This window comes from Chrysochloris asiatica, unplaced genomic scaffold (genome assembly GCF_000296735.1).
Source record: "Chrysochloris asiatica unplaced genomic scaffold, ChrAsi1.0 scaffold00246, whole genome shotgun sequence".
In the NCBI taxonomy this organism is placed as follows: Eukaryota; Metazoa; Chordata; class Mammalia; order Afrosoricida; family Chrysochloridae; genus Chrysochloris; species Chrysochloris asiatica.
Genome location: NW_006408764.1, coordinates 1,639,235 through 1,661,427, shown reverse-complemented (window position 1 = coordinate 1,661,427; position 22,193 = coordinate 1,639,235). Strand labels below are relative to the sequence as shown.

The window sequence follows — 22,193 nt, the reverse complement described above, 5'->3', positions numbered from 1 at the left end:
GGGTAGGCGGGGATGTGCAGCTCTGTGCTGGCTCCTGCACTCGCTGCAATATTTTTGGCAAATCCTTGCCTTGGCTCAGGGCTCTCAGCAACCAGGTTCAGGCATGAGGGCCAGCTCAGGAGCTATGGCACCAATGTCCTTGCAGCCATTTGCTTGGGACTGTCTGCTGAGATGCAGTCTTAACTTCAGATGGGGCCGGGGCTGCCTGATGCCTCATACGCCCCATGCCTGGCATATAGTGGTTGTCTGGAGTAGAAACCAGGTAGAAAGAGGCCTGGGTAGTGTTGGCGAAAAACAGCAGAAGGCTGTGGAAACCTCCAGAAGACCTTCTTTCTTCCTCTCAGAGCAGCTGGTGTCCTGGAGTAGCTGAGAGGGTAGTGAGGGGGCTTAGGAGAGGAGGTACTGCCCTCAGGATGGTTTGGAGTTACAGATTTGGGGTCACTGCCTCAAAGGTAATTAGGCTAGATTCTGGGACAGCCCCCTTCCCTGGAAGTATGGGGACCTTGTCTGATGACAGGGGGCTGTCCACCTTGGCTCTGGCCTCCTCTTCATCATCTTCCATACTGGGCCAGGCAGACTGGTCCTCCACTCTTTTCAGTCGCTCATTGAGGGCCTTCAGGGCCAGTTGCCTGGGGCCAGAAGAGAGAACACAGGCTACTTTTAGTTTGGGCTAGGCTCATATTCTGTATTCTTGCTTATGAGACCTACTCCTCCCCCTGCCTCCTCCAGAATCCCAAGTGTTACCCTTCCCCATGCAGATCCAGGGTTCCCTAGAGGTTAGATTGGGGTTCATTCTGTCACGAGAATTAGAATCCAAAGCCTTTCAAGCCTTCCCTCTATAGATGGGCACTCCACCTCTAGGCTGAGACCAGTGGACTGTCTGCCAGCAGGAGTGGTTCTGAATATAGTACCTAAGGGTGAGTGGAGCTGGTGCCTCAGGGCAGATGGGTGGAAGGGTCAGTCCCTGGAGATGTGAGCTTCTGTCTGGCCACTGTCATCACGTCCAAGGAGAGGGCTATCACTTCTCCCCTTTTCCAGGTCAGAGGTGTCCTGAGCCTCTTGGCAACCATCTGTGGGGAAGGCTTCTAATTGACTAGAATATCCTGCTTCCCAGAAGAATTCTCAAAGCACCAGGGCCTGTGTTAGAGCAGGGGCCTAGCTGAGTCCTTGTAGGAAGAGAGGAAGGAGAAACTGCCCAAATGGGTAGGGCAGAGCCTACTCGTGTCATAGGCAGACCTTTGCAGTCCCCACTTTGTAGGGAAGTGGGACAATTCTCTAGAAGAAAGTATATACTGGAGTTTGGGATCACCAGAAGGTGGAATGCCAACACTGCCAGGCAATACTTCCAACAGTGAGCACAAGCTCTATGTACCACTAGTGTGGGGGACAGCTTATATACCTTCCAGGCTTCAAAAGAAAACCAGATATTCACCATACCAGGGAACATGGCAGGAAAGGAAAAGGGCACGAGCACAGAAGGCCCCAGTATACTTCCATCCTGCCCTCTAACCTGGCACACAGCAAGTTGGCACAGACAGGATCATCCTTGCCTTCCCTGCTGTTACCCAGGCTTGCTTCCTCAAGAAGCTCTTGTTAGCTCTGGGTGCTCACTGAGACAGAGAGGTAGTGGCATGTCAGTCACTTCCTCCAGAGGGTCAAAGAGAGAGGTAGGAAACCTTGTCGCCCTCTGCTAGTAGCCCTTTGGATAAGGAGGTAGCATGCAGTCAGATGTCAAGCTGGTTAGAGGAACAGACCACTACCTCTATATAAGCCAACAACCACAAGGCTGTGCCAAGACATTGCTTCCTGTACCCTGCCCCCTGCCTATTTTCTTGGGCCTGGATAGAGGTTTTTGGAATATCTAGAGAGCTCTCTCACTGGAGGAGGGGCCCTGACTGCATACCTCAGAGGACAGCTTAGTTTACAGCAGCAGCCCTTGCAGTCCCAATTTCTCCCTGTGATGAGGTCAGAACAGTTTCTATCTTTAGGGACTCATCAGGTGTGAGACACAAGCTGTAGGGCTCAGAATGATGTCCTGCAGCTTGCTGTGTATTTTTTCTTTTTTGATACCCACTACCTTAGGAGTCCTGGTGTGGCATTGTAGGTTAAGCACCACAAGGTCAGCAGTTTAAACCTACCAGCCACTCCTCGGAAACCCTTTACAGTTTCTATGAGTCGGAACCAACTCAACGGCACTTAATAATAAAAACCTTGGTCCGCAGTCATCACCTGTGGCCTTAGGTCACTCCTTCACTGGCCTGAAAAATCCTTCAAGAAAGGGGTGTTTCCTATACTCAACTCCATAGCCCTAGTGGAGCATAAGTACAGACCTATCTGTTCAGCTGAATTCATGAAGCTTCCTGCCAAGAACCCTTTTTACAGGTGAGCGGGAGTCATGGGCAAATTCAAAAAGCAGAAACAGAAGCCACTTTAGTTTTTCCTACCTGAGTACAAAGCGCAAGACTGGTGTAAATACAGCTGCCAACTGGAAGGAGGCTGGGGCTGCTTTGGTGAATCCAGAGAGTTAGGTAGTCAGACGACTATTAACAAAGACCTGCCCTGCACTGGCCAAGGGGCAGCCGTGAATAATTTAACTAGGACTCCCAATGGTGCTTGGTTTACAGATAACGAAAGGGTCACCCTCCACTCCCTGATGGGTGAGGTGGCCCATCTCTTGGGTTTGGTGACACATGCTTGCCAAGAGAAGGAGGGGAATCTGGCAGTACTCCCAAGCTCCCCTCTAATAAGTAAGTGGCAGAGAAGCAGACTATGAGTTGAGGCCCAGCAATGGGATATATAGAAATTAGGATGGCTCAGACAGCCTCTTATGGACTCCCAAGATTCTTTCCCTGTCCCCGCTCTCACAGGGGGAAAGGGACCAACAGGATATTTCTGACTCCTGTAGAACCCATGTACAGGATTTCAAGACTTGGAACAAGGCTAGGGTTGTTTACCTGACTCTCCATCAGCCTTTCACACACCACCAAAGGCATTTCTGGAGGCTTTTTAAGTGACCTCAGTGGTGAGCAAAGCTTCTCTCACTCTCCAACATTGGAAAGCACTTTGCTGAATTCCTTAAGGTCAAAGACTGGATTTTATCCCTTTCTGAATCTGCTGCAGGACTGGCAGCCTATCCACAGCCATTACCTGTACTGACAAAACGACTCAACCAACAAATATTCTAGCTTGACAAAATTTCAGAAGATTCCACAGTACCTTCTTCGCTCTGCATCCTGAGGGTCTGTGCCTGGGAGACTGATGGTGATGGAGGACGGGGCACCCACATCATAGCGTTTCACTGTCTTCTGGCATATCTTTACCTTCACCAGGAGGCCGTGCACTAAATTTGCCAACAATCCCACCACAGGCTGCAGGATCTCTGGGAAGAAGGTGGCAAAAGCAAAGTGGTCGGCCATGTCCCCTCGGCCCCGGCTGTGGCGCTGGTAGAAGCGAAGATAGACCCAACTGGAGAGCAGCCCAAAACCATAGGAGGCCAGTGCTGGGCTGTGGAGCAGTGCGGCCAGCCTCAGGAGCAGCAGCAGGGCCAGCAGCAGCATGGGCACCACGCTGACGCGCACCTGGGGCACTCGTAGAACCACGCAGTCTCCCATGGTTTGCTTGAGCGCCACCAGAACACCACCTAGGAAACCTAGGGTGCCATGGATGCGAACAGTGAACAGATACACCAAGTTGAAGGACGCCATGTAGGTGAGGAGGTAGGCGAAGGCCCCCAGCAATCCTACAGACACGTTCACTACTGAGAAGAAAATGAGCAGCTCCAAGGCCCCCCAGAGGGGCTCTAGCAAACGCCCAGCCACCACCACTGTAGCCAGGCTGATGGCTACGTCCCACACGTGCTGCTCCATCAGCCCATGAGTGGCCAAGGTCCAGATCCAGAAGTTAGGAGGAAAGAGATAGCCTGGGGTGACCGCCAGGCAACCTGTGTCCACGGCGAAGGACAGCAGGTAGAAGAATAGCACCGCCGCACACAGGGCCTTCACCACTACGCTGGCACTGGCCAGGATGGCTCCTAAGTGTTGGCGGGCTCCTGGTAGGGCGCGCTGCATTTTTGCGGCAGGCGCCGGTCTTGGGTAAAGGTCTAGTGTGCTCGGGGCCTCCCCGGGGCCTTGTTCCAGTACGGCCCCGACGGGAGGCCCGGGCTCGGCCCAGATACTGGACTATGACCCTAGTGAAGGTTCCACTTCCGGTTGGGTCGGGCACCGATCCCGAGCAGCTGAATCTGATCTGGTTGAGGGGCCCGGACGTAGATCCGTGGCCCAGGACCTGAGGGAAGGCCCTGGGCGGCTTAGGCAGTCTTGCCTGACCCCACTGTGGGTCCCGCGCCAGGCCGACCGGACCGTCGTTAATCTCAGGGCTCGGTCTCCTCTATCCAGTTGGGTCCCATCGGTCAGGGCGCGGGAATGACTCCTTGTTCTGGGCTCCACTTAAGTCCGGTCAGCTCCAGATCCGCTTGGGTCTTGACTTCAGTACTGCCTCCTCCCTTTTCAGGGGCCGACAAACAGGGCTGATGCGCTTGCGCGCCCGAGAGAAGGCAGGGTGCCTTCTGAGCTATGGTTTTCCGGTTCCGCAGTATGCTGGGACATGGAGTCCCTCGGGTTTCGAAGTAGAACTACAAATTCCAGAAGATCGCGCGTGTGGACGTTCCTGTTAGTGGTCAGAGAATGGTGTGCTGGAAGTTGTAGTTCTCTTAGTGGTTTTCTGCGATTCTCCGGGGGTGGAGGAGAATGAATGAGCATTGCTGATCTCTGGAAAGCGGCGGTACACAACCCCATGCCGCACACTGGCCAGTTTCCGGGAAGAGTCACAACGGCACTATTTACGTATAAACAACTGAATAGGTTGGTATGTGGGGAAGATTTTCGTATGGTCGTAATATGTGTGCAGTTGTGCGTGAATTCCCAGCACTTTAAATGTCTGGTGTATGGTGCCTAATCTAGATGGGAAATTTTCGTATGCCACTTGGTAGCTCTGTGACCTTGGCTAAGTTCCTAAAGCGTTTTGAAACTCGACTTCATGGTCTATCAAATGGAGATAATGACAGGACCTCTCTATCTTGAGGGGTAGGTTTATAACATGCCAGTTGTTGTTGTTGTTGTTAGGTGCCATCGAGTCAGAACCGACTCATAGCGACCCCACGCACAGCAGAAGGAAACAATGTCCGATCCTGGGCCAACCTCACTACCGAGGCCACACTTGAGTCCATCAATGCTGCCACCTGGCCAATCCATCTCGTTGGGGATCTTCCTCTTTTTCTCTGACCCTCCATCTTACCAAGCTTGATATCCTTTTCCAGCGACTGTTCCCTCCTGACAATATGTCCAAAGTATGAGAGACGAAGTTTGGCCATCTTGGCCTCTAAGGAGCACTCTGGCTGCACTTTTTCCAAAACAGATCTATTGGTTCTTTTGGCAGCGCACGGCACTTTTAGTATTCTCCTCCAACACCGTAATTCAAAGGCACTAATTCTTCTACGATCTTTCTTATTCACTGTCCAGCTTTCGCATCCATATGAGATTATTGAAAATACAATTTATTCTCAGGCTCTGTTTGAGTTGAGCTGGAACAGAACTCAGGTTTCCTGTCTCTGTCTCCGAAAAACTGAGAATGCCCTTAGTGCCTCCCCACCAGAAACTTCTGATCGTTGGTGACAGGAAGAAAGCAATCTCCCCACAAAACCTGAGCCAAACACTCCCAGTGGTTATCTGTAAGGTTATGGTCTGTGCAAACTTTTTTTTTTTGTATACTGAGTTGCTTTAAAAATATGCATATAATAACATGACAAAATGTTTATATAAAGCTCAGAACCTCCTCTTTTCAGCCACTGTTTCCAGTACAATTGATGAAGTGTGCAGTCTTCCAGATATAAAGGGTGTTGACACCTTTTATCTTTGTTTGAAATCTGGCTTCCCACTGGAGGCCACCTTAGGGTAGAGTTGCTAGATTTAGTAAATCAAATATAGGGCACCAAGTTAAATCTGAGTTTTAAATGAACAGTAATTTTTTAGCATCCCCAAATTTCTAGGATAAGAATACCCAAACCCACTGCCATCAAGTCAGTTACAACTCATAGTGACCCTATAGACAGAGTAGAACTACTACATAGATTTCCAAGACTGTAAATCTTTATGGGATCAGACAGGCTTATCTTTCACCCATTTGGAACCTGTGGTTATTGGCAAGCCATGTGACAGAATAGAACCGACCCTTATCATTGTCCAATTGTCATATGAATATAAGGTGATTGAAAATACCATTACTTGGGTCAGGTGCACATTAGTCCTCCAATTGACATCTTTGCTCTTGAAAACTTTAGAGAGGCTTTTTGCAGCATATTTGTTTAATGCCATACGTTGTTTGATTTCTGACTGCTGCTTCCCTGAGTCTTGATTGTGGATCTAAGCAATTTGAAGTCTTCAATCTTTTGTTCATTAATCATATTATTTATTGGCCTAGTTGTGAAAATTTTTTATTTCTTTACATTGAAGTGCAATACACACTGAAGGCTACAGTTGTAGATCTTCATCAGTATTTCAAGTCCTCTTTGCTTTCAGAAAGCAAGTTTGTGTCATCTGCATATCTAAGGTTGTTAATGAGTCTTCCTCCAATCCTGATGCCATGTTCTTCTTCCTATAACCCAGCTTCTTGGATTGTGTGCTCAGCATACAGGTTGAATAAGTATGGTGAAAGAATACAACCCTGGCTCACACCTTTTCTAATTTAAGACCATTCAGTATTCCTTTGTTATGTTAGAACAACTGCTCTTGGTCTGTGTACAGGCTTCTCATGAGTGCAATTAAGTGTTCTGAATACCTATTCTTCGCAATGTTATCTATAGTTTGTTATGGTCTACTCAGCCCAATATCTTTGCTTAGTCAATACAGCACAAGTAAATATCCTTCTGGTATTCTTTGCTTTCAGCCAAGACTTTGTTCTGTTAGAACAACTGCTCTTGGTCTGTGTACAGGCTTTTCATGAGCACAATTAAGTGTTCTGAATACCTATTCAGAACACTTAATTGACCTAACAGTCAGTCCTGATAGCAATTATTCACTATTGTACCACAAGAGACCTATCTGCATCTCCTTTGATCAGCTCCGCCCAGACAAATTGGATACTACTCAGTGGAGATTCTACCTTCTTCTGCGCCCTCTGGATCTAGATCTAGGCTCCCTCTTGAAAGCCTGTAAGCCAGTCACTTCTTACCTTTGTAGCACTCCCATTTTGGGTAGCCAATGTCCAAGTTGCTCATCCCTGTCTACCTTGTGTATCGAGGGGGTGGGAATGATCCTCGCTGTAAAGATTTGTTCCCTCTTTTGACTGCATCCATAGGTGTAGGTCAAGTTCATCAAATTGTATCAGATTACTCTTTTTTTCCTCTTCTTTCTTCTTCAAGTTGAGTTCTGATCATCCAGCCATGAAGCCAGGTCAAGTGGGTATTATCTGCAAGTGTGGGTGTTCTTATGCATATGCCCTCTCTTCTTATCAGCTGGACGCTTCACTCTCCACTCTAGTCCTCTGTGGTCTTGCCACACTGCTGGCCAACCAGGTCTCCACCTGGGTTCACAAGAGTATATTGAACGTGGTTGGGCTTTGTTTGCTGCTTCATTGCTGTTTTTCCCTCACTTCCCCTTATCGGTGACCAACGTGGTCACCAGTCAGATCGCATGTCTGCTTGTGTATTCTCATTGAGTCTTAGTCTTGGAAGGGGGTTTTCCATCTTCTTTTCGTGTTTCCAGTGTTATTCAACATTTTGCCCATAGAATCCTTCAGTATGGCAATGGAGACATGATTTCTTCTTCAGTTCTTTCAGCTTTAGAAATGCTGAGTGTTCTTTTTGTTTTCTAACTCCAAGTCTTTGCACGTTTCATTATATCTGACTTTGTCTTCTCGAGCTGCCCTTTGAAATTTTCTGTTAACTTTTTACATCATCATTTCTTCCAGTAGCTTTTGCTTCTGTACACTCAAAAGCAAGTTTCAGAGTTTTGTCTGTCATCCACTTTGGTCTTTTCTTTTCTTCCTGACTTTTTAATGACCTTTAGCTTTCTTCATATATGATGTTCCTAACGTCATCCCACAACTCTTCTGGCCTTTGGTATTTAGTGTCTACTGCATCAAATCTGTTCTTGAGATGATCTCTAAATTCAGGTGGGATATAATCCAGTAACAGCATACATATATATATTCTCTAGCCAGCAGATTAACTCTACCTTCTCTCCCACCCCTGGTAACCGTCCTAGAACATTTCTTTTAGCATGAAAACCTTTTCTTGTCTTTTTACAGTAGTGATCTCATATGATATCTGTGCCTTTGCAACTGACTAATTTCACTCAGCATGATGTCCTCTACATTATGTGGTATTTTTCAGATTCATCATTATTCTTCAGTGTTGTGTAATATTCCATCATGTGCATGTACCATCCCTCTGCTAATGAGCATCTAGACTGTGTCCATCTTTTATTGTGAATAATGTTGCAATGAAAGAAGCTCGGGTAGCGTAGTAGTTACGAATCGGCTCCTAATCTCACGGTCAGCAGTTCAAAACTACCAGCTGTTCCACAGGAGAAAGATGAGGCTTTCTGCTCCCATAAAGATTTACAGCCTCAGAAAGCCTGTACAGGGTTGCTATGAGTCGGAACTGACTCCACAGCACATAACAACAACAATGCTGCAGTGAACATGGGTGTACATATATCTATTTGGTCACAGCTCTTATTTCTTGAGGATATATACAAGTAGAGATTGCTGGGTCATCTGGTATTTCTATTTCCAACCTTCTGAGAAAGTGCCATATTGTTTTCCATAGTGGTTGCACCATTTTACAATCCCACCAACAGTGTAGGAGAGTCCCAGACTTTTCAAACTCTTGCCAGCATTTGTTGTTATGCTGTTGTCTTTTTAAACTATTTTTTAAAAGCTATTAAGTGGTATTTCATTGTTCTTTTGATTTGCTTCAGAGTCCTGGTGTGGCACTGTGGGCTAATGTGTCAGACTTCAGTCGTTTGAACTGGAAGGTCAGTGGTTCAAGCTCACCAGCTGCTCCATGGAAACCCTGTACAGGGTTGCTATGGGTCAATATCGACTCGACGGCACTCAACAACAACGACTTATGATCATCAACATTTCTTCATACGTTTTTTGGCCACCTTGGATGTCTTCTTTAGTGAAATGACTGTTCATGTCCTCTGCCCATTTTAAAACTGGGTGATTTATCTTCTTGCTGAGGTGTTGAAGTGTTCTGTACATTTTAGAGAGCAGATCCTTGTCTGCTATGCCGTTACCATTTTTTTTCTCCCAGTGTGTGGGCTCTTGTTTTACTCTATTGTTGGAATCTTTTCATGCACCTAAGTTATCTAATCTTTAGGACAGCGGTGGGGAATATCCGGCCTGAGGGTCATATAAGGCTCTCGAAATCATTTGGTCTGGCTCTCCCTGCCAAGGCACCACAGTTTCAATCATCACATTAGGGGTGAGTTAATTAAACGTTTGACCCAAATTATTAGACTAATTTTTTAAGTTGTTAATTTTGTATGGCCTGTGAATGATGTTATAAATTTTGGCAGAAGAAAGATTCCCCTCCTCTGCTTTAGGAGGTCCCAGTTTTCTATTTTGTCTTCACTGTGTGTTTTCAACTATGTTTGATAATGTATGCCATGTGTTAGAACCCCTAGGTTTGTCCTTATTTTATCACTGATGATCTTTCTAGTTCTAGGTTTTACATTTAGGTCTTTAATTCATATTGAGTTCATGTTTGTATATGATTTATTCTGCAAATGGGTTTCTAATTTTGCCAGCACCATTTGTTAGAGACTATCTCTCCCACATTGAATGTGTTTTGGTACTTTTTCAAAGATTAACTGAGTGTAGGTGGATGGATTTACTTCTGGGTTCTCAATTCTGTTCCAATGATCTCTGTGCCTTTCATTGTACCAGTACCAGGTTGTTTTGATTGCTGTGGTTGTGTAGTAGGTTTTGAGAATGGGAAGTGAAAAGCCTCCTACTTGGTTCTTTTTTAGTGATGCTTTGCTTATTAGAAGTCTCTTTCCTTTCCATATAAAGTTGATAATTTTTCTGTATCTTAAAAGAATGATGTTGGAACCTGCATTGGATTGCATTATATCTATAGCTTGCTTTGAGTAGTGTTGATATTTTCACAATGTTAAGCCTTCTCATCCAGGAGCATAGTATATTCCTCCATTTTTGTACATTTCTTAATTTCTTATAGTATATATATATATTTTTTTTTTTGTAAAGGTCTTTTTTAAAATGTGCTTTTATAGTTTTCTTTAGCACAAATAAAACTCGAAAACAGGCTGTCTGTTCATTTTCTTCGCTGCGCAGACTGGCGTTGGAATTGGTGGCTCTGATGTTCTTGGAGGAGACATTGTGCACAATCTCTGCACAGGAAGATTTGTTGCACATCAGCAGCACCTCCAGCTCTTTGACGTTGTGGACCAGGAACTTTTGGAAGCCACTGGGCAGCATGTGTTTTGTCTTCTTGTTGCTCCCATAACCAATGGTTGGGCATTAAGATCTGGCCCTTAAATCTTCTCTGCATCCTTTTGTCAGTATCTCTGGGTTTGCACCAGTTATGCTTAGTTTTGACATAACAGTCTGATTGGAGCCAAATGAATTTCTTGGGCATCACCGTAAGGGCAGCCATGATGCTGGTTGAGATGGCTGTCTCCTCTGTAGACAGTGCAGAAGAAGAGAGGAAGTCTTTTTTCTGGTTAGATTTATTCCTAAGTATTCATCTTTTGGGTGGCTATTACAAATGGTATTGTTTTTCCAGATTTCCTTTTTCAGAGCTCTTTTTATTAATATAAAGGGGTCCAACTGATTTTTGTATGTTGATCTTACCACTTTGCTGAATCTTTTAATAAATTCCAATAATTTTCTTGCTGAGTTTTTGGAATTTTTAAAGTATAGGATTTTATCATCTGCAAATAGAATTTTACTCCCCCCCCACCCCTTCTTGCTTATAGCTCTGGCTAAGACTTCCTATTCACAATAATGAGTACAGTGGTGATAAAGAGTGTCCTCGCTGGTTCTTGTTTGCATGGGGAATGGTTTTAGTGTTCTCCATTGAGAGAGATGTTGGCTGTTGGTTTTGTAGATATGCTATTAAGTGAGAACTCTCCCTTCCAATCCTATTTTGTTGATCAAGGTCATATTTTGACTCTCATGAAGTTTTAATTTTCATATTCAGGCTGAACTTGCATACAAACAGTTGATGGTCTGTTCTACAGTCTGCCCCTGGCCATGTTTTGGCTGATGATCTTGAGCTTCTTTATATTGTCTCTTCCCACAGATGTAGCTAATTTGATTCCTATGTATTAAACCTGGTGAGATCCAGGTGTATAGTTTGCTGTTGAAAAAAGGTATTTGCAATAAATAAGTTATTGGTTTTGCAAAATTGTACAAGCTCCAGCATCGTTTCTTTCACCAAGGCCATAATTCCCAACTATGGATCCTTCACTAGTAATTATCAATGCATCTTGATTGCATGTTTGATCAATTTCAGACTGAAGAAGTTGGTAGAATTCTTCAATTTTGTCATCATTGGCTTCAGGGGGTGCTGCATTCTTTGAATAGTATTAACTGGTCTTCCTTGGAGGCAAATGGATATTACCCTATCACAGACAGCATTGCTCTTCAACATAGGTCTCAAAACACTCTTTTTAACCACTAATGCAACACCATTCCTCTTCAATTTGTCAGATTCAGAATAGCTAATACCAGTCCATTTCAGCTCACTGATGCCTGAAGATATCGATCTTTATGTGTTTAATTTTTGACAATGACTTTTCCTAGACTCATACTTTGTACATTCCACGTTCTGATTATTAATGGGTGTTTACAGCTATTTCTTCTCATTTTGAATTGTGCCACATCAGCAAATGAAGGTTCCCCAAAGCTTAACTCCATCTACGAAATGAAGGTACACTCTACTTTGAGGGGAGTCCTGGTATGGCACTGTAGGGTAAGCATTGGACCTCAAGGTTGGTTTGAACCGCAAGGTCAGCTGTTAAAACTCACCAGCCACTCTTTGGAAACCCTATGCAGGGTCGCTGTGAATCAGAATAGACTCCACAGCACTTAACAACTACTTTGAGGAGACAACTCTTCTTCAGTTGTATTTTGAGTGCCTTCCAATGTGAAGGGCTCATCTTCCAGCGCTATATCTGACAGTGTTCTACTGCTGTTCATAAGGTTTTCCTTAGCCTAGTCTGGAAGCTCCACTGAATCCTGTCCACCATGGGTGACCCTGCTGGTATTTAACATACCAGTGGCATAGCTTCTAGCTTCATAGCAACACACTAGCCACCACAGTACAGCAAACTGACAAACGAGTGGTGGTGAGTTAAGTGTGGCAAAAGATTACCAAGCCCAGCAGAGAAATACAGATGTCATGGGAGGGACGACTGGTGTCAGAATTGGTTAAGAAGGTTGGAGTACAGCAGTATGTCAAGACACCTTTGCTTCTTAGGGGGGTCAGCTTTGGGCTGCTGTTGATGGAGATTATCTCTCCCCCTCATGAAGAAGTTAGGCAAGGACCGCTACTCCTACCATATTACATTTATTTTACGAAATTATTCATTGTTTATCTGAAAATCAAACTTGACTCTTTCTCAGACATTCGTACTCTAGGGACTGCTACTGGGGGATCATGCGGAGGAATGAGGAAAGCCCCATGCTTTTGCAGAAGCTTGAAATGCCTCCCATCTATTTAGCATCCAAAGCCTTCCTCCCACTGGGCACCTACTCTCTGAAACATTTGCTAGTTATCTCACCCTTCCCACCTGAAGAGAAAATTTCTCAAGTCTCAATTCTGTCATGTGAAGAACTGAGATACATCATCTGCCCATGGAGTTCTGGTGTGGTACTGTGGGTTAATGCGCTGGACTGCAAGGTCGGTTTGAACTGCATGGCTGGTGGTTCCACTTCTTGGAAACCCTATATAGGGTGCTATGGGTAAGACCCAACTCGATGGCATTTAACAAGTACCTGCACATAAGGCTGTGGTTTGTACTCCTGATGTGGTGCTGCAGGATAAGTTCTGGACTAATAACCACAGAGTTGACGGTTCAAATTCACCAGCTGCTCCTCGGAAACTCTATACAGGGTCATTATGAGTCGAACCGACTTGATGGTACATAACAAGGCTGTAGTTTGGAAGAAAGGCTTGGTGATATAGTTTCAAAAGCTCAGCCAATGGAAACTATGAAGCATAGTACTACTCTGACAGACATGGGATTACCGTGAATTGGGGCTGGTTCAATAGCAGCTGACAAGTTGTGGTAAGGACTCAGCTGGAAGGCCAAAGGCCTTGGAGTATCTGAGGAGTAAATGGAGTCTCCCCACCACCTTAGGATGAGGGTCAAAGAGAAACCTCAGCCCTGGTGATTATAATTCTCTTCCCTTGAAATGGCTGTTAAGAGGCTTAGGTTTAAAATGAACAAGGGTATAGGAACACTTAAGGAGCTCTGGTAGCGTAGTGGTTACGAATCGGACTGCAAACCTTAAGGTCAGCGGTTAGAAACTACCAGCTGCTCCGCGGGAGAGAGATGAGGCATTCTACTCCCGTAAAGATTTACATCCTCGGAAACCCTGTACAGGGTCGCTATGGGTCGGAACCGACTCGACAGCACATAACAACAACAACAACATAGGAACACTTGGTCCTAGTTTGTGAAGCCAGAGAGGATTCTGTGAGTTGTGCTCCAGCATGAGCACCAGCTGTCATGAGACCAGACCCAGGCCTCCTGGGCCAGAGGGGGTTACGGCTCTGCTTTTGGGTGGGCCAGATGCCAACCTCTTCCAATCCCTGGCTCTCCAAACCCAAATTTCATCTCTTTCTCCTTCCAGGGCACTGGTCCTGAGTATCCAGGAGGCATTTTATGCATCATGCCCTATGCCCACCTGGCACCTGGGTTATATAGTGACATTCATGCCCAGCTGAATGGTAGGTGAGATTCTGAGGTCAAGGTCACCTGTCATTATTTCTACACAGTCCCCACCATTGGGCAGACACAGTGGCTGGGAACTGTTTGAAGTGAAAATATGAACATTATTTAATAACTGATCTTCTGTAATAAACCATTTGAAAATATTTTACAAGGAATCACACGCACAATTTTTTACAAAGTTTCTTGTCTTTTTTGTCGCTGTTGTTTTCTGACTTGTCTGTACAAAATAGAACAACAAAAAAAGGGCAGATAAAAGGAAATGGTTCCCCAGTCCCCCACATATCCCCGAGCCCGAGGTGAGGGGGCAGCCAGGTCAGGTGGGCTATGAGAAAGATCAGACCTAGCTGGGGGTTGGACAACTATCTGATGGGGATTGTTTGGTCTGTTTTTTGTTTTTTAAACTTAAAATATATATTTATTTTTCTGTATGTTTGTTTTTTTATTTTTATATTCTCCATTGAGCACCTGACTACACTACAGTTACACACACTCCCCCACAGGACAAGGCTGGCAACCAGGTTGGACGCACAGCATGGGTACCCACCCTGGTACCAGCAGCGGGCATGGACCATACACACACACTGAGAAAGCAACAAGCAACATGACATTAATTAACGGAGCCATTAATTAATGCATCACCCTCCCCCCTCCTACCAGTCCATCTGAGCCCCAGAGCCACATCCCACTGCTTGGCCCCCACTGACCTCCAAGCTGGGATGCCTTTGGGGGAAATGACCAAAATGAGTATCGTTAAGAGATGTACCCAGGTCTAACCTCTGTGTGTGCAGGTATGTGTTCAGCGGGAAGAGGGGGGCAGTTTGACCTCTTGGAAGCAGGAAATGTGGAATGTGTGTGTGTGAGTATGGGAATGAGACAGGAAGTGGACCCAGGCCTAAGTGTGTAAGGGCCAGATTGAGGGTAGGATGCCCAGCCAGGAAAGACCAAGTCTCCCCACTAAGGGAAAGGGCAATGTCTGGTGGGGTTCCTTGGCCGAGGGGTGCAGGCAGTGGCCTGTGAGCCCGGTGGGGGGCTGACACTAGTGAGAAATGGTTACAATGAGCACCTGGCAGGGTGAGGGGGACTTGGGGGACACTGGCAGCCAAAAGTGAGACAGATCCCAAAAGGGATCTCTGCCTTTGTCCTGGCATTTGGCACTGTTTGACATTCAACTTTAGAGATGGGAGGATCAGCTGGGATGCAGCTTAGATTAGAGGCAGGTGGTGAGCAGATGAAGTGTGAGGTGCCATCCTTCCCACCAATCCCCTTTGTCCTGGGTAAGGCTTTGCAAGCCCCACCCCCAGCCCATCATCTGTGTGTGTCTTCTGTATTTGTATGTGTGCACTCTGGGTATGTCTAGTGTGAGTCCAGTTTCTGCCTTTAGGGCACTGGGGATGTGTCCAAAACAGTGTCTGTCCTGAAACCAGAGGGCTTGGGGAAGGTGAGGTGGCTGTAGGCCTGAGGGGCACAGGAGTCCTTAAGTGGTTTCCCCAGAACCTCTACCTGCTAGGATTAATTTTAACGAGAGTCTCTCTCTCTCTCATCCTCTCCTTAGAGGGCTGGGATAAACATTTTCCTCCATTATTCCCAGGGAAGCCAGGGTAGGGCAGCAGGGCCAGCATACAGGAGTCCAGCTGGGATAGAGGGTTAGGTCCCCAACACAGATGGAGCCCCAGGGCCTGCTGGGCAGTGGAGGCCTGGTTTGCACCAGTATGTGTGATTTCCCTATCCCAGCCCTCCGGGGCAGGTGAGTACAGTGAGAATGAAAAGTCTGCGGACACTGTAACAGTTCAGCAATGAGACATGGCTTGGGGGCCAAAGACCAGAAATGTCCTACTTTGGAACCCCACCCCAAGGCGCAGAATCTCATGGTCTGGCACACTCAGGTCCTTCGCTGAGGGAGGGGGCGAGGGTCTAAGGCGGGAATATGGAGTGAAAGGACAGGGTTGAGGCTGGGAGGCCTGAGGATAGGCCCGCTCAAAGGTGATGGGAGGCATGGCCTTGAACTTGGGGTGGCAGGCCCAGAAGAAGCAGCAGCTGCAGGGAGACCAGAACGCTCAGCGATGGCGGGAAGGAAGCTCCGCGGCCACAGTCTGAGGTATCTTCCTGCAGGGAAAAACAGTGAGCTGATTGGTCAGGGTAGGAGAGGGCACAGGCCCAGTACTAGTACTGCAAGAGAGAAGCGGGGTGTTGAGCCTGCCACCCCCTTACTGTCGCGTTGTAGTCGAAGCAGATATGTGGGCCTCTCCGGTATCGGGGTCTCTGCACCAGCTCACACTGCTCCGGGCCATCAGCTGGGCATGGGTGGGGAGTCAAGGAGGCCGCAGTGGCACGGAGGGGGCACGCGGGGTGGGAGGGGCGCGGGCAGTGCAGGGAGGGTGGAGGCAGGATACAGTGTGTTTCCTTTTGTAGCAGCCGGCCAGCTTCACACTGACTACACAGCGGCTTCTCAGCCACCACGAAGAGCAGGTTGGTGTTGGTCAGTCTTTGTGCATGGAATAGCCTGGAAGATAGTACAGGGAGACCCCCTGCTGCCAACTGATGATTTGCAGTTGCATCCCACCCCCCCACCTCTATCCGCAGGCCCCGCCTTCATCATCCACCCCAGGTCCTCAAGGGCTAGGTCCCCCAGCGCACCTGGAGCAGTTTCCGCAGTCGATGATGGCATTGTAGGAGGCGTTCACTGAGCCGAAGTAATACTGAGTCTGTTTCATGACGCAGCTACTCTCACGTGCCTCGGGGCTTCCTTCTGCCCCCGCAGGATCTGCGAGGCGAGGGCCCAGAGTGCCTCAGACCCCACAGAAGCTGGCGCAGTCTCGGGTCTCTGCCTCAATAGTAAGCCCCACTCCCCCTCTTTGGGGTCTACTTAGAATGGAGCGGAGAGGTGGTGGTGGGGTTTGAGGGGTTGGTGAGGGGCCTCCAAAATACCACATGCCTACCTGCCTGGAACCAGCTGTGGCAGATGAGGCCATAAAGAAGTTGCTGGAACAAAGACCTGCAGGGCAGTCAGCATTAGTCAATATCCCCACTTATCCTGAGCACCCTCTCTACCTCCCCCAGGACTCACCAAGCTGCAGCTGAGGTCCACCAGGCCAGATTAAGGAAGTCTGCAATGGTGGGCTGCAGTGAAGAGAGTTGTGGGCTGCCACCGCTGAGCCTGGTCCCAGATCACCCCCAGCCCTCTCAGATCTGAGTCAGAGGTGGGGATCATCTGGGCAGGTCTCCCAGACCCCTATCACCAGACCAGGCATCGATGGGGTCTCACCACAAAGACGCCACGGGGTGCAGCACCCAGGTTCCCTGGAGGCTGGGGTGCACAGGCAGCCTGATAGTCGAAGGACTCCTTGCGGGTGTAGAAGGAGTTATTGTAGAGTGCCAGCATCAGGTTGGCATCCACCTCACTGAAGAACCTGCCCACCTGGGAATATCAGGAGGGGGTTATGGGAATAGGGCTGTCAATGCCACACTCCTAGAAAATTTGAACCTCACTCCCCGCCTTCACCCTTTTCCTGACTCTTACCTGGTCCCACTGATGGTTCTGGTTCGATAGTACCAGGAATCCTCCATCATCAATAAGAACACACAGTAGGTCCTAACAGGTAAGGAAGGAGAAGGAGAATGGAGAGAAGCTGGGCCCTAGACCCTCTTCCCCGGCTCTGACAGTCCAGTGGTTCAGAGTGGGGGTAGGTACCACCACTTTCCTTTAGCCCTGGTAAGGCTGTGAAACTAGCGAGGTGATGTTGAGGCCCTTGAGATGCCAAGGAATGGGCTAGGAGTCAAGAGTTGGGACTAAGAAGGCTAGGAGTGGGTAAGCTTGGATCTGGGACAGGTTCAAAGTACACTTACCTCATTGTTAACTTCACAATCCATCTCACAGTGACTGCTTGGGCCACACTGCTGGGCAGAGAGTGAGGGCTGTAAGGTGACCACCAATTCTTCCTCCTTCCTCCTCCCAGCTCCCCTTATGTATCTGGTTTCCCACACCATCTGCAGCAGCCCCTGCCTCTCTTTAGGTGCTGGTGCCACTCTGGGTGGGCAGCTTGTAGGGGTCCCCAGGGATTCAGGAAGGGCACTGTTGGACCTACTCCCTCTTGCCCAGATACCTTCTGAGGCTGGTCCTGGTGGGTGCGATTGCTGGCTAGCACCTTGAATTTTTCAGCCCAGGCTTCCAGATCCAGCTTGACACCCACCACTGTGAAGAGTAAGGGACCATCAATACCTATGTGCCTGGGCAGCACCCTGCCCATTGCCCTTTTCCCTGCCTCCTTCCTGGGCATTCACCTGCTGGCCTCAGCGTGCGCCCGCCCAGGCTGAGTTCCACAGCTGTGCTGACCAGGACACCAACAGTGTCGTTCTCCAACTCCAGTGGCCTTAATAGGACTGGGGGTGGGGTGAGGTGAGGCTGTCAGGAGCAGGGGTTGGTGGCTACTGACCACTCCACTCTGGGTATCATGGGCTCTAGAGCCCAACCCAGGACTGGCTCCAGTCTAAGTGTGTTTGGCACAGTGAGTGCTCAACTAAGGCAGAAGTAGCCCAACCTTTTCTCCATGTCGCTGCAGACTCAGCCAGTCTCATGTTTAAGAGAGGCTTCAGATAACACAGCAGGAATGGCAAGGCTTCCCACCTGCTGCTGGACACCCTGTAGGGAGGTACTTACTGTCCTGATGTGGGGGCTTGAAGACATAGCCATGGTTATCCAGGCTACGACGGTAGAAACTGGCATTGAAGGGCTCAGGGTTCTCTGTCCAGTCCTCAGCTGCCCTAGAGCATCCAGAAAGGCAGAGGTTTGTGGGCAGTGTGGCTCAGGCCCAGCCCAGCAGGGAACAGTGGTCTCATCAAGGGCAGGGAGGCCTCTGGGCAGCACAACAGGGACAGGGCATTGAGCAGGTCACTTACTTGTTGGGAAAGACTCGGGTGATGCCACCATCAGTGGCAGCAAACACGGCCAGCAGGCTGTACCTAGGGGCAGCAGTATGGTCAAAGCCCCTCTCCCCGCAAGCAAGGCCTGGAGGCCCACCTCAGCCTCCTCCCCCCACTGGCCCAGCTGGTGCCTACGTGTTGAGGTCCTGGTCTCGCCATACACGCTCCACTAGCTGCTGTGTGATGCCTGTGTCCAAGATCAGGTTGTGTAGAAGGAAATTGTTGCCTAGAATTTAAGGGCAAGGTAAGAGGTATTTTCTTTAAGCCCTTTGTCCCTCCTCCCTACCCTTCCCTCCTCTCACCTACCCCTGTCCAAGGCTCCAATAGGAGCCTTCCCTATGACCCTATGACCTGGCCCAGGCCCTGCCCTTGGCTTGGATCTGCAGGTTTCTACATCTGCCCGGTCTCCACTTCCTTTGGGCTTTCCCATCCTGCTGGAGAATTGCCCAGACCTGGCTGTCCTGGCAGGCACTCACACTGCTTGGAGTCTGGAGTCACCTTCTCCATGAGCTCAATGAAGTTTTTCAGGAACTCAGTGTTGTTGTCAGAGGCGTTCAGGTCTTTGCAATACTCTCTGGAGGTGGGGAGGAGCAAGAAGAGTGGGCTTGGGTGGGACAGAGCAATGGGGCTACGAGTTCCCAACAGGCCTATCTGGCCATTTGTTGAAAGTCTAGGCCTCAGGGAGGGGTGCATGTTTTCTCACCAGCCGCAGCCCAGGTCTGAGTTGGGACAGAACTGACAGGAGAATGAGGGTCTGCGTCTTCTACCTTGGTCTGTTTTCCCCTTTGGACTTGCAGAGCCTCCCATTTTTCCAAGAAGGTGTGCCTAAAGGCCCCATGAAATGCCTCATAGCTGACTCATCCACTGTGGGCACAGGTGAAGCCAGAGTACCAGAGTACCAGTACGGACTTTGTCAGCTTTCTGGCAATGCATCATTTGGCAATTGATCTAAGTTCCCGGAACCGAACTCAGTGCTTTCCTTTAGAAAACAGGAAATAACTAACTTTTACCATAGAGGGTAGGAGCCCAGATGGCACAGTGGTTACACTCAGCTGCAAACTGAAAGGTTGGTGGTTTGAACCTACCAGCCACTTGAAGGGAGAAAAGATTTGGCAGTCTGCTTCCATGAAGATTGACAGCTTTGGAAATCCTATGGGACAGTTCTCTTTTCTATAGAGTTGCTAGGAGTTGGAATCAACAGTGATTTTTTTTTTTCTCTTTTCCATAAAGGGTACATAGAGGGTGTTGGGAAATCAGTGAGAGCATGTGGGTTCTCGAAATGCCTATTCTGTCTGGCTGGAATGTTATTCCCCCAGTAGCCGGAAGGCCAACTTTCTCACCTCCTTAAGGCCCTTATTGGACTCATCATTGGGTCTGGGTCCAGGGAATGTAAGGGCCATAGAGCGAGGAGAAGCCTTCTTGGGGCTCTGCTCCCCAAGGAAGTCTTGCTAAGTAGTTCCTCTACCCTAATAGATATAGAGCTACCCAACCTTCTGAATCCCTCACCCACCAGGGACTTCCCACCAGAACTTTGTGGGAATTTTTAACTGGTTCTCAGCCCCTACTCAATGCCTGGCCCCAAGGACCTTTGTGCAGTGCATAGCCTTCACCTCTGTGTATGGAGGCCACACCTGACACACCCAGAGTACACCCACACAGCTGTGCTCCACACCAAGCCACTCCCACACAATACACACATTTGTGTTTGTAGTTACGCCAGTTACTCACCCAAGAAAAAGTGAGTTCTCCTGGGCCAAGGATACAGAGGTGACAAAAATGAACACAGTCCTCAACCTCAGAGTTTCCTCAGGGTTACATGGGCCACATAGGCCCTTTTCACACATTCCCACAATCACTGGGGCACATGCCCCACATTTAAACCTGGACTCTTACATACATATACAATGATTCACAAACACAAACTCACAATGACAGAGTCACTGAAATTTGTGGGTGCATGCACACATGTGCACACACACAGAGGTGAGGAGTATCCAGAGCCCCGGTGTGGTGCCTGAGAGTGCCCATAGGTCTTTGCCAACTGCACCCACCTTCCCTCATCGAAAACTCAGGTCACACTGGGTGGCGCTTCACCACCAGGGGCCACCAGCCTCCTCAGCTGTGGACCAATAGGCAGAGTGTGTGCACAAGGATGTGTATGTGCCTGCTCAGTGGGTGCTCCAGAAAGGGTACAGGCCCAGTCTGCTCTGGACCTGATCCCTCACTTTCAGAGTAAATCCTCAAAGCCTGGGCTTCTACCCCCACCCTTATCTTCAGTGAGCCACCATGCCTAGGGTTGGCCCTGCCAACAGGGGCTCTGGCTGGCTCAGCTCCCAGACCCACACAAACACTGACTGACACAGAACAACGACAGGGTGTGGGGTGGGGGACAGGAAGGACACCACAAACCAGAGCAGCAGCCGCCCAAGAGGGGTGTGCTGTGGACAGTCAGCCCGGGGCTGGAAAGGCTCTCTCCTGGTTGCCTGGGAGGCCACGGAAGATCATCAGCGAGTCCAGAGCTCTCCTGCCCCAGGCTGTTGCTCGGTGTGGCTACATGGCCCGGGTATGCACATGGTTGCACATATGGGGCTATGTATGGGAGGACGACACTGCACAGGACAGACACACAGAGCTCCAGGCAGCGGTGCAGAAGGCAGGGCCAGGGTGGTCAGGGTAGGGGAGAACACCTCAGCAAGGCCACACACAAGCTACCTGGGAGCAATGAAAACATGTCCTTCAGACTCAAAGCTGCTGGGGAGCAGGAACTCAAAATCTGCAACAGAAACGGGGGGTTATCCGGCGGAGGCTGGGGAGGGGGAAGGCCAGGAGGCTCAGAGCTGATGGGACTGGAGGGGTGGGAGAGAGGGTGGCTTGAGGGAGAGGGGAGTCACCAGCAAAGAGGGAACCCGCCACTTTCACGTTCAGTTTCGAGCCAGAGAGAAGGGGTGGGCGGGGAAGGTGGAGGGCCTGTGGAGACTACAGCATCGCAGGAGGAGGGCAGTTATAGCCAATATGTTGCCCGGGCCTGGTCCTCTGTCGGCAGTGAGTCCCTTGGCGTGGCTGTATATGCTTCCATACGGCTGTATAGCACATATACACAGACACACACACACACATATATATACACACACTGCTATATATATGCATGGTCTGGGGGAGGCGCCAGTCTCGCTCTTATCACATCCAGAATGGAAAAAAAAACGCATGCTGAGCTTCCTTTGCCTCCAAAGAGACTTTGAGGAAGGGAATTGGCTTTGGCTGCGGATTTTATCTCTCTCTCTTTGCCGC

The 22,193-nt window shown here is 48.7% G+C and overlaps 2 protein-coding genes across 2 annotated transcripts in view; both read right to left on the bottom strand.

Annotated features, from left to right (window-relative positions):
• Positions 1 to 424: 424 nt before the first annotated feature.
• Positions 425 to 4,067, bottom strand: TMEM115 (transmembrane protein 115). Its single transcript, XM_006873566.1, has 2 exons — positions 3,217 to 4,067; positions 425 to 629 (listed from the first exon to the last, which is right to left on the bottom strand). Exons 1-2 carry the CDS (start codon positions 4,065 to 4,067, stop codon positions 425 to 427), a joined length of 1,056 nt encoding a protein of 351 aa, XP_006873628.1.
• Positions 4,068 to 15,962: 11,895 nt separating this feature from the next.
• Positions 15,963 to 22,193, bottom strand: part of CACNA2D2 (calcium channel, voltage-dependent, alpha 2/delta subunit 2) — a 155,434-nt gene continuing 149,203 nt past the window's right edge. Inside the window, exons 23-38 of the mRNA XM_006873646.1 lie at positions 21,618 to 21,678; positions 19,382 to 19,479; positions 19,041 to 19,131; positions 18,882 to 18,944; positions 18,643 to 18,746; positions 18,267 to 18,365; positions 18,089 to 18,177; positions 17,832 to 17,882; positions 17,506 to 17,577; positions 17,251 to 17,403; positions 17,053 to 17,105; positions 16,925 to 16,980; positions 16,623 to 16,749; positions 16,379 to 16,488; positions 16,197 to 16,279; positions 15,963 to 16,091 (exon numbers count right to left, since the gene is read on the bottom strand). Coding sequence (XP_006873708.1) covers positions 15,963 to 16,091; positions 16,197 to 16,279; positions 16,379 to 16,488; positions 16,623 to 16,749; positions 16,925 to 16,980; positions 17,053 to 17,105; positions 17,251 to 17,403; positions 17,506 to 17,577; positions 17,832 to 17,882; positions 18,089 to 18,177; positions 18,267 to 18,365; positions 18,643 to 18,746; positions 18,882 to 18,944; positions 19,041 to 19,131; positions 19,382 to 19,479; positions 21,618 to 21,678 — 1,439 coding nt within the window. The remainder of the gene's footprint in view (positions 16,092 to 16,196; positions 16,280 to 16,378; positions 16,489 to 16,622; positions 16,750 to 16,924; positions 16,981 to 17,052; positions 17,106 to 17,250; positions 17,404 to 17,505; positions 17,578 to 17,831; positions 17,883 to 18,088; positions 18,178 to 18,266; positions 18,366 to 18,642; positions 18,747 to 18,881; positions 18,945 to 19,040; positions 19,132 to 19,381; positions 19,480 to 21,617; positions 21,679 to 22,193) is intronic.

Excerpts from the sequence above, each read along its gene's own strand:
- TMEM115 (XM_006873566.1), bottom strand. The coding sequence starts at position 4,067 with ATGCAGCGCGCCCTACCAGGAGCCCGCCAACACTTAGGAGCCATCCTG. Across the intron at positions 630-3,216 it reads CAGGATGCAGAGCGAAGAAG|GCAACTGGCCCTGAAGGCCC; the intron begins GTACTGTGGAAT and ends TTCTGGCCCCAG.